The 16,799-nt window shown below is 40.0% G+C and overlaps 1 protein-coding gene across 12 annotated transcripts in view; it reads right to left on the reverse strand.

Annotated features, from left to right (window-relative positions):
* Positions 1 to 15,468, reverse strand: part of si:dkey-151g10.3 (serine/threonine-protein kinase WNK3) — a 38,358-nt gene extending 22,890 nt beyond the window's left edge. For 8 of the 12 annotated variants that reach the window (XM_034876961.1, XM_034876967.1, XM_034876968.1 and 5 more), the window contains exons 1-2: positions 14,838 to 15,464; positions 6,086 to 7,294 (exon numbers count right to left, since the gene is read on the reverse strand). In XM_034876961.1, coding sequence (XP_034732852.1) covers positions 6,086 to 6,817 — 732 coding nt within the window. In that variant the 5' untranslated portion in view covers positions 6,818 to 7,294; positions 14,838 to 15,464. Of the gene's footprint in view, positions 1 to 6,085; positions 7,295 to 14,837 lie in introns of all 12 variants that reach the window. The other 4 variants (XM_034876971.1, XM_034876970.1, XR_004657312.1 and 1 more) reach the window with 3 other exon arrangements.
* Between the last annotated feature and the right edge of the window lie 1,331 nt (positions 15,469 to 16,799).

The following is a 16,799-nucleotide window of genomic DNA, read 5'->3' on the forward strand; positions in this document are numbered from 1 at the left end:
CTGCCGCCCGAGTTATGCTGTCTGCGCAGGGTTTTTGTTCCAGCCTTACAGGCACCCACTGTAATCTACTGCCTGGATCACTCTGCATGCTCACTCACACAGACAAAAAGTGATGGAGGGAGAGAAGGAGGGGGAAAGAGGAAAAGAAAAAAGGAGAGAGGGTGACAGGCAGACACATACAGTGGCATCTGTTGACACAGACAGACAGAGAGCAACAGCTTGCACAAAGAAACGTTACATGTACAAGACACGTACAAAAACCTTCAATGAGGGTGAACAACGGCTAGTAGCAAGGGAAACGTATAGTTCTGCCATCTTAGGCGTGGAATTCCCAGGGAAAGAGAAAGGAAAGAAGAGAGATGGTCTGCAGTGTGAACTTTAATTACACACTCTTTCAAACTGCATTTGGACAGATAATCCCCTGGCTTCCCTCTTTGTGGACACAGGAGATGAGAAGCTAGGTGCTTTCAGGCTGGAGCCTCACAGCGTGGTGGAGATGGCATTAAATAGTGCTTTAGCTCATCATGTCCAGGACCTTAGATTTGAATGGAAATTGACTGTTATCTTAACATTTGAGCCAACTTGTAGACTTAAAACCAAACCAGGGATGCACCAATCTGACATTTTCAGTCCAAATACGATATCTGGAGTTGGCACAATACTGGTTACCAATCTGACTGCAGTGTTTAATTAATAAGCTGTATGCCTCTGTAACGGCTACTAGGCCTCAAGACCTACTAGCTCCCTTTGTTTGCTGGGATTGGCTTATAAGGACTGATGACTGACACCAAGATAAACTGAGTGCTCACATGTCCATAAATAGGAGTCGCTGGGCAGTCACTCTTTCTCTCTCCCTCCTCAAGGTTGCTTGGTTTGTTTGGACTTTGTTTGAGTTACTTTTGCAGTATATTGCTACACCTTCACACATAACTCTTTAGTACTAAAATTTTATTTTATCGAGCAAACGTGTGCTCTCCACATTTTGTCATACCTTCGAGCCAGGTCATGACACCTCACTGTGTGGAAGTGACTAAGATCATTCTTTTATCTGTAAAGCAACATCAGGCTTGACTTAAACATTAATTTTTCTAACTTTTTAAAACAAAATGTGACAAATAAATCCACAGATATACTGTATATTATTAAAATAATAAAATCGTGAACCAGCAACTTGGTAAAATATTTGAGTTACAATTTAACGTTTTATTTGCAGCAACAAATTAGTCAAAACTTAGAAAGGAATTCAAATTACAGTATAGGCCTGCACAAATCGGGGAAAAATACGAATCAGGTTGTTGTGGTTGTTTCTCAAATGTAGGCTACTTTCAAATTCACGGGATGCAGGCCTATCACCGTGCAGGCCTATTACAGTATATAAAGCATATAGTACAAAAACATAGAACGGAATTGAGTAGATACAGTATGTCTCATTGTCACCAATACCCGATTCAACTATCAGAAATCCGATATCAGTATTGGATTGGTGCATCCTTAAACCAAACCATATAATTGTTTATATTTGTATCTAAATGTGTTCATTGGGATAAAAGACAAACAATAATATAGTTGGTCATTATTATCCTTAATCATCCACATACTGTACTGTGTCATTGAAGATTGCTCATCTTTGTAACCAGCAGGACAAATGATTGTTTACATTAAGTCTGGCATTATTAACAAAGCAAGCCAATCATAACAAATCATTACTATTCTGATCACTATTGTCCACTCTAGTGCAAAATGCAAGCTTTGGGAAGGTGAGGTAAATAGGTAAATAGTGCCACTGGATCAGCCGTGTGACCAGGCCACGGTGTTGTTTGTGTGTGTGTGTGTGCGTGTGTGTGTTTGTGTGTGCATGCGTGCGTGTGTCTCCCGGCATGTGGTAACTAAGCATTAGCTACACAACTGCTCTCTGGGAGGCATGCCATGGTGATTCTCTGCTTGGCTTGTAGTCTTCCCCGCTCTCTCTCTCTCTCTCTTTCCAACTCACCATCACCTCCTGTGTCTCTCTTTTCTTTCTCACACTCTGCCTAATTCACCTTGTTTGTTGCTCTGTCTGAATCTCAGACAGTCTGTGTTTCTCTAAAAGGTTGTCTTCCAATCTGTATATAATATAAATTTAAATTAGACAGTAAAATATGCATGAAGTGATTCTAATTGTCTCAGTAATTATTTGTCATTATTAGAAAAATGTCCATATACTTTGTAAACAGACAACCAGTAAAAGTAAGTCATTTTTCTCCATGAGATTTGCTTTGACCCAATGCAATTGTGGAGACAAAATTGGATACTGCAGATTCAATATAGGTGCGTAAATCAGCTTAAAATAATTGCTCACACTCCTGAGCCAAGGCAAAATACAATGTGGTGTCTTTGCTGGTGTCATGAAAGAATTCCCTAGCTGTCTGGTGGCAAAATATATTCATGATAATATTATCATTCAAGGTTAAATAAGCTACCTTTGTATGGAGCTAGAACAGTGACAGAAACCCGTGGCATTCAAACAAGAAATATTGGCACTGAAAAATGTTGAGCTGATATATAAAACACCAACATCAAAAAGTAATAATCTCATAATCCTATTATATTATTTCACTTTGACACTAGTTTGCATTATGGTAGGTTTTTCAGTGTCAATCTACATTTTTTTCTTGATGTCTCTGTCTTTTCAGTGAGTGAGTTTTTTTTTTTGCTGTCAAGATTTGTACAATGTCACTTGTTTTCAGTTTCAACTTTCTGTCTCTTTTTTGGTGTAGGAAGGAGGGGCCTGAAGGGAGGGGCATAGAGGGCGTGATTTACAGGTCATTTACATAGTCTACTGGCAAGAGACCGCACCTCAACAGGAATCCTCACAGATGTGTTAAAATCGCATATCTGCATTGTCTTCCTCAAGTTTACCTTTCAAGTACGTCTGTTTATCTCTGCCATTTTTTTCACATAGAAGCAGGCTGGTTTAGTGTTAACTTTTAATGTAGGCCTAAGCTGTGCCGTTAGCAGAGGTTACCACTGTTCTCTTCATTCAGCACACGTCAGCTAACTTGTGGCTAATTGTAGCTAGTCTCCCGCCGGGGATGTCAATCTGTTTTCTATAATCTAGTATTTATAATAGCAGTAATTCCTGTCCTTTAGGACTCCTAAGATCAGTGTTATTGCTAGTGCACAAGGCTAGACTCCCTTGTGTCTCTCATTAGTTCCGTCGTGGACATCTCCTAAAACTGGTTAAACACAGTTAAGGCAGTTTGTCACTGAACGCGTTCTGCCTGTCAGTGAATGTGTGATTTGCCTAGAAACCTGTCAGTCAGCAGCAGTTAGCGGCAGGTAGAGAGAGCGGAGCTTGTTCTCTTAATACATCCATGACAGAGCTAATGAGAGACACAAGCGAGTCTAGCCTTGTGCACCAGCAATAACACTGTTCTAAGGAGTCCTAAAAGACAGGAATTACTGCTATTATAAATACTAGATTATAAAAGATAGATTGACATCCCCGGCAGGAGACTAGCTACAATTAGCCACAAGTTAGCTGACGTGTGCTGAATGAAGAGAACAGTGCTAACCTCTGCTAACAGCACAGCTTAGGCCTACATTAAAAGTTAACATTAACCAGCCTGCTTCTATCTGAAAAAAATGGCAAAGATAAACAGACGTACTTGAAAGGTAAAATTGAGGAAGATATTGCAGATATGCGGTTTTAACCGGTTTGAATCTATGGGGATTCCTGTGGAGGTGCGGTCTCTTGCCAGTAGCCTATATAAATTACCCGTAGAGCACAGTCTCTTTGCCCCTCCCCTCAGGCAACACCTCCCTACACCAAAACAGTGTCAGAAACTTGAAACTGAAAACAAGTGATATTGTAAAAAACATGTCAGCGTAAAAAGTAACTGTCACCGAAAAGACACAGACATCAAGAAAAAATGTAGATTGACATTGAAAAATCTGTCATACTGCAAACAAATGTCAAAGTGAAATAATATAATAGGATTGTGAGATTATTACTTTTGATGTTTGTGTTTTATATATCAGTCCAGCCTTTCAGTGCCAATATTTCTTGTTTCAATGGCAAATTATTTTTTCAATACCACAGGTCACTGTCACTGTTATAGCTCCATACCTTACCTGGGCAAATCCCTTGGGAAAAAAAGGACAAATCAAGTGTTGAAGAAGGACTGAACAGGAGCTATGGCAGTCTGATAGATCAAGCCGCAGAGACCAACTGCTGATGTGAAGCTAATTCACTAGAGTAAAACCAGAAAAGATGATGGGAGCCTGCCTGGTCCTTATCAGTCCAACAGACAGACCTTGATCTCAAGGATTAGTCAAGGCTCTTGTTTTGGAATTAGCCCCAAACCAAACACATGACTGACTTTTGTCACACAAAGCCTGCAGTCAAATCAGATGGCTTACCATAACACTGCTCTCTATTGTGGGACCAAGAGTCAGAGGGATGCATTTCTTCTCTCCTCCATATGTCTGTCTCCCACCACATCTTGAAATCACACCATTTAACAATGTTTTCCTTTACTTCTCAGCATGATAAATCGAGTTGGTTGCAGTCTGTAAAGACTTTGACAGTGCTCTGCTATTAGACATTAGACACATTAGTCACATTTTCATTATTTTCCTCCCACTGCAATGTCAATGCATGACAAAGAGTTTCTTACAGTAATGTTTGCTGTACATTTACTCCAATGTTCCTATTTGCTCTGTGTTCACAAAATGCATCCCATTCAGAGTTTCCCATTCACATGATATTTCCATTTCAGACCTCATTATATAACACAATACAAGAGTAGGCTGTGACATGGGTACTGTAGCCTCAGCTATACCCGGCATGCTAAAACTAGTCTAATAAGCAACACAATTTTTACTATACACTTTCTAATAAGAAAATACCTTCTTACTTTAAAACATATGGTTAATGCTGACTTATTGATTAGTGACACAATGAGCTTCTTCCTAAATTCATTTCCAGTATGTAACAAGGCAGAGTGAACATACACCTTCTTGACCTCTCAAGATGTTTTTTCTCAAGAGCTGTGAAGAGTTCCTATGCCTGATTTGAAGCACGAAACCTAAAACACATTAAAAGGCTGACATTATGCTCATTTTCAGATTCCTAATTGTATTTTGAGGTTGTACCGGAATAGGCTTACATGGTTTCATTTTTAAAAACAACATATTTTTGTACTGCACATTGCTGCAGCTCCTCTTTTCACCCTGTGTGTTGAGCTCTGTTTTAGCTACAGAGTGCGACATCTCACTTGTCGCACAAGCACAGTAGCTAGGTAAGGATAACAGGCCAGTCAGAAGCATAGTATGAGGGCGTGCCATGCTAGCACCTAGGGGTGCATTATAATGTGTTACAAAGTGACGCATGTTTGTCACGGAAGTAAAGGCTGGACTACAGTAGAGCTGCTTGGAGCAGTTTGTGAACAGTGTTTTCTCTGGGAGATGGTAAGTCCCTTTGGGCTTTTTCACTTATAACATGCACAAAAAATATATATATATATAACACAATAAACAAAAGAGGAAAAAGCCCAAACCATAATATGAACACTTCATTGCAATCCCTAAAATTAATATTTCCCTCAAGTGTCATTGACTGAATTAGTGTAATTTAGGCTAATGAAGAAAATGCCGCTTCTAAAACAACAATCAACAAGAGGAAGCGCTCACGTCCCATGATTATATTATTCATCACAGTCCCGGAAAAGGCAAAGTATCCACTTTCACTGTGTGCTGTCACTCGTTTTCACTCTGGTCTTCACTGAACTGCAGTCTCGCAGTATGACTATCAAATAGACAATGTATTGAGATTTCCAAATTTCAGGTAGGAAGTGCTCTGTGAAACATCTAATACTATTCACTTAAAAAAACAAATTGAATGGAAACTTCTCTGAAGCAACCTTTTGGAGTTATTATTTGTTGATATAAAATATTTCTATTTAAGGCGGGGTACACATTCTGGATTCTTTAAGTGCACTGGTTATTTTTTCTTGCAGCTAATTGTGCTTGCTAATACAGAATTCATCATTATACATTTTGAATATTTTGCATCATGGTTTGAAATGATAACAGTTTGTCCTACCTGAAGTTCACACCAAGCCACCTCCACCCAAGTCTCTGTGTCCAGGCCTTTATACACAGTCTTGAAGGCTCCTCTTCCCAGTTCAATGTCAAACTTAAGGAACCTGCCTCCAGGAGAGGTGGCCACAGCCTTCATCTCCGCCTCCTCCTCCTGCTCACGGTCCCTCTCCCTCCCCCTTTGGGTGGGTGCGGAGGAAGATACATCCTTACCCGGCTCCTGGCTGGAGCTGGGGAAGGATGGATCATGGCCCATGGCAGCACAGGATGAAGCAGCTCCTTGCTGCTGGGCACTGCTGGTGAAGACTGAGTCTGAATGCAGCTCCAGGTGGGGGGCACTGTGGGGCGCCTCTGGGAGAACCTCCACCTCATTGTCCTCCTCACAAATCTCCACACTCTTCCTGAAGAAGCGCTTCTCCCTCCTCAGTCGTTTCTGGCCAGTGTCGACTAGTAAGCAGGGCGTGGAGAAGGAAATCGGTCTGTCTGGGTTCTCCTTACCCTCCTGGCTGGCTTCCCCTACTCCTTTTCCTCCTACTTCTCCTCCTCCTCCGCCTCCAACCTTTTCCCCTGTCACTTTCCTCTCCTGAGCGTGGGAGGAGGAGAAATCTGAGGAGGTGCTCTGTGTCCTCTCCCTCTGTTGGTTGGCCCTGCCCTCCAGCTCAGTGTCCTCCCTCTGTCCATCAGGTTTTTCAGAGGATTCCTCAGTGCCTGTTGGCTCTCCTGGGTCAGTAGCCATGGGGAACGGCCTTTCCCACTGCACCTCGACTTCCCCCGCGTCCTCCTCCTCCTCCAAACCTTTGCTCCTCCGTCAGTCCCCGTCTCTCTCTCTCTTTCAGTGGTCACCCACTCACCCCTTCTGGTCTTTCAGGTTGTTCATCCAGTGCTGCAGGTGACTGAAGGCCGTCTTTGGTCAAACTGGTTACCTTCTCCTACGTTTTCTCTGCTGTCTGCCTCCCTGTCTCCTTTTTATTATATGCTTTACAGTAGCACAGCAGGGTTAGAACACAGCTCTTAGAGAATTGTTTCTGTCCTCACTTTCCTCCTCACCTTGTCCTACATGCTCTTTATTTCCACTTAGGTGCAGTACTAATGAAAGTAAACCACACGTTTCCAAGCTCTTAGGAACACACACTAAACCAGTTTTTTTCGAGCTTGCTGGGAAGGGTGCAGTGTCTTTCTTTCAAACCGTTGTGTGAATATCTTCAAGTAAAACCTGCAAGACAAAAACAAAACACTGCTTTAATATTAAGACAGCCAGAGAGAGAATTATTGTGATGTTGTTGGCATATTTAACTCTTGTACGAAGAACACAAGTGTGATACTGTTAGTATTTTACGAGATACATTTAAGTAGGAAAGTCAGAGGGTCCCCTTTACTTTAGAGGGACAAAACGGACCAAAATCAAAGAAGTAGCGTTACAGAAAATCTTCACAGCCCCTTTCTGTCTGTGTAAAAGTGTGTGTGAACCGGACCGGATTGGATATAAAACATTGAACATTTTCTTACAAAGAAGAGGTGGGACACAATCAATGCTCTTTCTTGTAATGCCAACCACCGCTAATACTTGCAAAAAGACATTTCCCTTGAGAATGTGGAGCGCTGATTGTCTGTAAAACGTCTGCTAATGCATTTAAAACCATTTAGCCCACAAGGTAGCAAAAGGCTGCAAACATTCAAGGAAACCTAATGTGAGTAGATGTGAAGACTGACTTAGACAGGGTAACAAACTCTTTCCACAGTCGCTTGCCAAAGTGACCTGATGTAATTAATTGGGCGATGTTAATTCAAAGTCAGTCCTAGTGAATTCTGGCAACCCAGCTTGTACCCGTATTTGGTAAGAATATCCCAAAACCCATACAGGAGAGCAACCATTGTATCTGTCATAAAAAGCTTAATCTCTGTTGTGGGCTAAACTTTGACATTTAAACCAGTCCTCAAAGAATATCCAGCTAGCCTCCAATTGCACATTGCTTCATCACGCACCAAGTGCATGTTATCAGCATCATGTGATTTAAGTTGTGTACAATGGCTCCAGTAGTCACCAGAAAACTGCAGTTAGGAATATGCAATCCCAACCATTAAATATGCATGATGAATATGAATACAAATATGAATATTGGCTGGTTGAGTGAATAATTCATATGCAGAGGGACTGTTGAACTGTACTGGAGTGACTACACACATCTGCAACAAAGGGCTTATAAATATACACAACTATGACTGTGATTATCATCAGCAAAGGCATCAGCCAACAACATTACTCACTGCATACCCAGTCAACTGTTCAGACAGGGTGATAACAGGCAGCTTTACATCAGCCCTCAGTGTTATGGGAAACTGAACACAGCAGGTTTTCTCTGACATGGCAATATCCCCGCAAAACTGTTATTCATTCACAGTTTGGGTTTAGGTGTGTGTGTGTGTGTGTGTGTGTGTGCACTGGTGGGCATCTTTCTAATCTGATCTGTCCCTAGGTATTAAATCTTCTCAGCCCTCTGGCAGCCAATAAAGTCTCAGTAACTGCATCAGAGCTGCTTTATTATTTTTATAATTACAGTCTAAAATCACTCTGGAGCCAATATCTACGAGACAGGGTTGGTCTACCAATTACGGATGCAATAAGGCCCAACATCTCTGTTTGATTATTAAAAAGAAGAAAGTGTGCTAATGCTTACCAACAACAAAAGGTGCACCGCAGGAATGTGTCTGTCCTGGGAAAGTAATGATGCAGTAAATGGAAAGTAAAAAGTGCAGTCCGGGTCAAGGTATTAACTCACTTTGCATATTAGTTTACAACTCAACACATATTACTTTACAACTGAACACGTAGGACTTTCAAGGGCCACAGCCAAGGCTTGGGTTACAGTACTCTTAGGTATGAAGCTTTCCAAAAGGACCACACATGTCTATCTTGGCCCCTGCCCTGCCATGCTGGCTCAGTTAAAGTCACAGCAGAAATTCTAGACTTTATTCTTTAATTTTAATGAGCAAAGCCCATCTTGTCCATTGGGGACTCATCTAGTGGCTCACAGCAGCTTTTATCTCTTTTATGAGGCGGCAATTAACACTCACATCATGGCTGTAAGGACTACCAGCCAGAGCAAATGAGTCTGACGTGCAATGCTAGTAGCTGTCAGTCACACTAAAAACACAATAGGCTGATATTAGACCGTCTGCTAAGAGGCTCCTGAACAAGAATTCCAGTTCAGCAACATTCCTGAGACACAATGCTTTAGAGACCAACTGTAATTAAGCAAGTAGCTTCCTGCAACACATTCCACACCTAATACCATGCTGCACCAAACTTTATTATAAAATCATTGACCCATAAGATACAATATTCTTTCACATTAAACTGTATACGTTGTCCCAATCCCAATAATAACTATGTAAAAGGTACTTAGAAGGCTGCTCTCTTAAACAAAAAACTATAGTAAATCATTTGAACATTATTTTATATTGTGCAAACAATGTATTGTGTGTACAATGTGCATTGTCAACCATATCTAGAAATAAACACTGAAAAAATAAAGAACGTATAAAAAGAAATAACTCAATAAACCTCAGTACTGTATGTTTAGTATGAGTCAAATGCTGGCCCCGCTCTGCCGGGAAATCTACATAACGACACCATTTCTAAATCATCCCAAGCAAACTTTATCATCCACATGGTCTGTAAAAAAAAATCATATTGGCACATATCGGACAACATATCAATACGATAAATACCAATATGTCTGTGATATCAGGCGGACTCTAGTAAAACTCAGGGATATTCAATATAAAAAAACATTTAAACAACAAAAGCAGCAAATCCTTACACTTCAGAAGATGGGGGCAGCATATGTGTAACTAAATGATTAAACATTAATCAAATGATCAGTTATCAAACAATCTTCTTTTTTATGATCAAATACACATTTCAGCAACCCAGTGCAGGGACATACTGTAGTGTACAGTCTACAAAAGGTAAAGGCCAACAGGATGGGGGGGGAACAGAAACGGGGAAAACAACAGGCAATAAAGAGAGGGAAGTTGCCCTTTAATCAGGAGCTTATGTCCCCAGGCCAAGGAGTTCCCATGGAAGCCACATACCGGACAGAGTTATCACAGTACATCAAACACGTTCAACCTCATCACGGTCTCACACACACCCAGTCAACAAGCATACATAGACACACACACACAGATACAAGTATCAGACACACACCAGCAGGCTAGAACAAACTTTGTGTTTCACTCTCTTTCTCTCTGTCTGTCCCTCTCTCATCACACTCGTTCTATCTTTTATACAAAGACAAAAAGACACAAACACACACACACACACACACACACACACACACATCAAAAGCAAATCCTCTCTCACACACAAACCGCATGTCCCCTTTCAATGAAAGAATGCCGAAAGGAATTTCCTGACACCATGAAAATGACCAAGCAACTGCCCATGTGGGTAAACATTGTAAACCAAAGTTAAAGATAACAAAGTAAAACTTTAAAATAACCATCATTTATAGATGGGTAAATTGATAGTTAATTCATCTTCAGGGAATTGTCCTTTAACTGTTAGCAAACAGTCATGTGACTATTAACAAACAATTAAAATATACTTTATGATGTTTACCAATTAGTAATTAGCAGTTTATTGTTACACATATTATATCCATCATCTACTATATTAGGCATCGGGTAATGATTAAAAAATGTGTTTGCAAGCCTTTAAGAAACCATTTTAAAACATCTATAAACATTACATCGATAGATGGACCAGATATTCCAAAGTAACACTTTGTTAAGGGTTACTAGCTGGTTTGTAAACTGTCTATAAACAGATGACTACAACACCTAGTCAAATAGTTAATAAATACTTTGTAAACCATCTGTAAACACTATTTAGATAAATAGTTAATAATATGTCAGTGGTTATTAGTTGACTTGTAAATTGTCTATAAACAGTGTAAAAAAACATATAACATATGAACATATAAACATATACAAAAAGAATATATATATATATAAATACTCACATACACAAACACATTTACACATATACAGTACACACACACACACATAACACAGACAATTAACTAAATGTTAATTAACTATTAATTTGCCGTCTATTAATGATGGTTATTATAAAGTGTTACCAATAACAAAACCAATGTAGCAGCTGAAATGTTGACATCTCTCACAAAATGACCGAACACCAAGTTCAAACGGCAGAATCACTTTCTGTTCATTTTTCTAGCAGTGCTGTAAGGACATGAGAAGTGAACATCTGATGTGGTGCACACTACCTGCCCTGGAACTCCCGCATGGGGGGGGGGGGAACACCTGCAGCCGTCTCATCAATTCTGAAATGTGCAGTGAAAATCATTGGGACACCTTTGCTGTATGACTGCCAAAGATGTGATTTCTATTCTGCTCTCAAAACCCGCTGGAGGCAATGTTTGTTTTTGCTAGAACTTTTTGTACTGTGATCAAATTTATGAGACAAGAACTTACGTTTGTGCACTATCAATTGCACCAAGACAAACAAAAAGTGCACACACAGAATATCCTACTTAATCTATAACTTTAAACACAACAAATACATTGCAACCCTATCTACATGCTGCAGTTTTTTCATCCCTTACTTCATGGGGATACACCCTTTAATCCCCTGGAACCAAAGTGCCACTGGAAATTAAGCAGGCAGACAAAGGAAGAGCCCGGGGACTGTGCGTGCGTTCGTGCGTGCGTATGTCTGTGAGCGCACAGACAGCGCCGATTTAGCAATTGAGGGGGACGGGTAGATGAAAAGTTTGAATAAAAAGTGGTGAGGGGGGACAGGAAGGGATTGTAGTTGGTGGGAGCAGGCGGACAGCAGAGTTTGAAACAGAGAGAGAGGGAAGGAGAGATGGAGCGCAATGGGCCAGCGAGTAGAAGGGGTGGGGAAAATGTGTGTGAAAGAGAACAAGAGAGAGAAGAAGAGAGGGGGGTGGCACAGACAAAAAGGGAGATGGGGGGATTTTGCAGAATAAAATATGTGCCAATGTTTGTGTGAATGAAAGCAGTGACTATAGCTCAATTTTAGCCTGGACAAAAGCAGCTATAGTTGGAAAGGAGAGGAGAGGAGGAATGCTTTTAGTGGTGGGAAAAGGTTAAAAACATGAGGTGATTACATTAGCAGAGGAATAGTCAGGGTGAGACTGGGTGATGAGGCCCGAGGGAGAGCAGGGCAAACGACTAAATCGTTGTAAACCCGTTAATAAGCTAGCAGTGTTGCTGTCGAGTCCGAGTCAAAGTCACCGTTACCTGAGTTCCAGTTGAGCCAGAGTCCACAGGATTGCAAATTAAGTCAGCATCCTCCTTTTTTTGCCTTATGTGATAGTTAACTGCATGTGTTTTGGACCATTAGTGGGACCCTAAAGGCAATATAAAGATGTCACCCAGATTTTTCCACATCAAAACAATTAATTGAGAAAATAATCAGCACAATAATTGATGATGTAAATAATTGTCAGTTGAAGCACTAGTTCTAAGTCCACAACCATGGATACAATAATTTCTTAAATGTCTTATTGATATCCTGAAATTTTAAGAAAGTCAAAAGTTTTTTTTTTAAATTAAAACTAACTTTTCCAACGTTAAATGTCTAATTATAATTTAAATTGCAAACTTTTGACTGATGGTAATTATCGTCAGGTGTAAAGTTGAGTGTATTATCATGAGCTTGTGTTGCAGTCTTTCAGCAACTGCCAGCTACGATAGTTTGCATATTATACGTTTGTTGATTACTAGACAGAGAGATCTTCGCTGTACCAGACAGGGAGTCAGGAATTAATGGAAGCATTCAGCAGATAAACTTGACTGAATACTAGGAAAGGAGATATATATAAAAAAGGTGTTGAATTTATTTGATTGAGTAATGTAAATGCCCCTTAGTCATGTTGTGTGTGTGGATCAAATCCAAACCGATACCTGCCTGTAACAATAACTTTTACACATAAAAGTAAACATGTATGCAACACTTTAATCTACCCAATCATTTTCCAAGGAAAAACAAAGAGCATGCTTGTTCATTGAGGCCATGTCTAACGGGCATGACTTCTATCCCACAGTCACACCGAGCTCCATTACTGTAAGTGGTAGGTGTAAACCTCAAAAGAGCAGACTGTCGCATTGAAAAACAGGAGGCTGCCAGGATCAAAACTGTGAATGTGTGGCACAATTAATTAATTACAATGTTCAGGAGGACAGGCACAATGCACTACACACAGCTGGGGAAGAGAGAACACTACAATTTGAACCCACTAGGGAAAGTCTTAATGAGAAGATCCTAAAAATCATCTCAATCCAGCACAGTGCAAATGTATAAAAAAAGATAATGCAATGAAAACTGCGGACTTTTCCTTCTCACTTACTGCAGGAGTTGGTTCAGGACATGTTGCTTCCCTGTGCTTCTTTTGTCTATAAGTTTTGTCTACATTTTGAAATCTGACTTTTTTTTTTTAATTAAGTGATGACCACTAGAATCAAACACACAATGATTGTTGCCTTCCCATTAGGAAAACTCAAAGCTGAAAATACACAACAAGGACTTTTGTCCAATCCAGGTCATGCATGGGAGAGTGGAGTGTAGGTAGCACACACAGAGCACTGTTCACTGAGGGAGAGAGAAGATGTGTTATCTAACCCCCCTTTTTGTTCTCTGTCATTCCCCTCAGCAAGCACAACCATCCCATGCCAAAGGATTCAAATCCAGGTAAGGGAAAGGCTCCTTAATCAGCCAATGGTGAATCAGGGTTACATGTTACTAGGATTACATGTAGTTTACTAGTCCTGGAGTTCATCAACTGAGCCTCTTTTACACCTGTAAATGGCCTCTGAAATTTTATGGATGATGGAAATCATCAAATTATGGATTTGAGTATTTAGCACCTGTCAGCCTTCTTTAGGAGAGGTTGCATCCTCCCTAAATCTTTGAGTACACTACTATCACTCCAAGTGGGAGTAGTCGATGCAATGTATTCATAAACTGTATATCACTAAAATATCACTCCAGGATGAGTTGAGGAGGGGATGATTGATGTTATCCATATAATAATGTATGCATTTCTTCTACTTATAAGACAGAATAGCCTACAGCCTAGGTGTAGCTGACATTGTGATTATTCTAAACATAACTGTGTGTTGCGAAACATGTCTTCGAGCAAAGAAGAACCCATGATGCGACTGACTGGTCATACAGTGGCCAAGCTCTGAATCAAAATGCATTCGAGGCATGTTATTTATAGGCTACAACACAGTGATGCCTGGATGTGCAAGCGCCATGAAGTGCAGCTGAGCTATTGGCTACCTGGAAGCTCAGCTGACTTTAGAAACGCCATGCAAACGGCGAAAGACACAAAGTACAGTCACCGTACAAGACAAGAGCATATAGTGAGTGAGACGACAAACACCCACAGAAATCAAGAATGTTCGTATCTCCTGGCCCTTAGTGCCCAGAGCACAGGCAAACTATTCAATAATAAGCTTAGCAATAGACTGTATGCAAGTCTGCACTTGACTTGAATGTTTTTACAAAGCATAATTAATTCAGAATCATAAGCAGCCATAGGAGAGGATAAATACCTAATAAGCAATTCCGTAGCTAGCGTTAGGGCTTGAGACTGACTGAACAAAATAACAATGCTTCGTTAGGGGACTCTGTCTTTGAATAAAGGACAATACAGTTTGCTTTATAAATTAAAATAACAACAAGCATCACTCACCCGAATGTAACATTGTAGGTCGTCAGTCCAGCGATATCTACAGTTAAAAAAGCTCTGCCCAGATAGCTAGCTAACGTTTGCTAACGTTAACTCACCGATAACAGTATTTCTTATTTTCACTATAGCTTTTTTTTTTTACATACGTTATTACACTAGATTTACACTGGGCTTTCTTACTACAAAATTATTATTTGTACACCCACTGAAAAAATACATTTACGAAAAACCGTTAGAAAAATGCAATTCCGTTTGTTTTCTTCTTTACGTTTTTTTAAGATGTGCTGCGGTGTATTCGGCTTGGAAATCCCAAACGGAGTCGTCGAGCCTCCGTCTGTGTGAAAGACAGGCGGAAAACACTTGATGTCGCTCCGTGTTCCAATCCAGACGGTGTTGGCCGTTGGTTTATAGATATTTACACTCGCTGCTCGGTTTAACGGCTCCAAGTCGCGCGGCTTGGATGTGCACCCGAATAATATCAGAAACTTATGTACACGATTTACAACGCACTACTCCAACGGTCTTCAGCAGGTTCGCGTGTGTACTGAACACGCTCTGCCTGCCCTCTGTTTTCACTTGCCAGCCACAAGGTTCTTCACCATCCTGAGGACTATCACAGTTAGCTAGCTAGCCTGTCTAGTCCACCACAAGAGGGCAGCGGTACCGTAGACAGTAAGAGTGGTTGCTACACGTTTGTATCGTTCTCTAAATACATCCATGGTTTGAATCAATGGCTTGTTATGTGACTTAAATGCTGCATTTAAATGCTCTTCGTAAGCTTCAATTTTTTAGAAAAGCAGTCCATAAGGGGACGTTTACGGCAAAATAAAAAATAGTTGTATCTTTATCTGTAGTGAAATTTACTAAGCGAGAATATTGGTTTGGTGCGAGTTGTGTGGTTATGCCTTCTCTCAAATCTAATGGAACTAGATGGCACTCGGTGGTGCTCAAAACTCCTAAAATACATTTGAAAAACTCAGCAGTAGCCTGTAGTCTCTTTTCAGGAATCATTATCACCCATTTACTCTACAGTTACTTTATTGCTTAGAAATTTCAATTTCACTGTGGAAGAAAAACAATTGTTCCTACATTAAACTGTTACCAGATCTGATTATCTTGCGTAACTAGGTCATGCTTTCTGGAAAGAGACATTACTGTAAAGTGAAAATAATCAAATCTATGCCAGAACAACACACAAAACGTAAAAATTATGTATTTGCTTAATGGGTTATAACACGAATTGAGAACTCCAATTTGACCCAACTTTTTGATGATTAACTAAATGATGGATTTTAACTAAGTAGCTACATTTACTAAAGTACTTACAGTAAGTACAATTTTAACTACATATACATACACATTTATATGTACACACACACATTTTAATCATAGATTTATTTTACAGTTATCTTGTGAGACATTTGGAGACTGTTAAAATAAATGACCCCTCTATTTAATGCTCATAATGTAGACTACAGAGAATTTAAGTTTTCTGACGTGACACTTGGGGTGAAATGAATAATGTGCACCTAATCTCAAACCTTAATTGTGACAAAGACAGCTAAAAAAATAATGAATAAATTAACAAAAGAGTAAATGTGCAAGTAAAAAAAAGTCTAGGCCTACGTGTTATTCTACCACAATATTGCTGGATGTCTCTTGCCTCTTCCTATGAACATCACAGTCCTTGGGAGAACTGAAGTTATTCGTAATGATTCGTATTTTTGCACATTATCTGTTTATTTGCCTGTTTGCTGGTTCGCTTTTTACTGTGGAAATACTGCTGCTGTCACAAGGGAATTCCCCTATTGTGGAATGAATAAAGTATCATCTAATCAACCTCTCGAAATCCCGATTTTTCTAAAAACACTTGAAGACCCCATTACGCATCTCTGTGTAAGAATGAAATAGATCGCGTTTTTATTACATTATGTTACAGCACAGTTTCAGCGAACAACACGATTC

This window comes from Etheostoma cragini, chromosome 7 (genome assembly GCF_013103735.1).
Source record: "Etheostoma cragini isolate CJK2018 chromosome 7, CSU_Ecrag_1.0, whole genome shotgun sequence".
Classification (NCBI taxonomy): Eukaryota; Metazoa; Chordata; class Actinopteri; order Perciformes; family Percidae; genus Etheostoma; species Etheostoma cragini.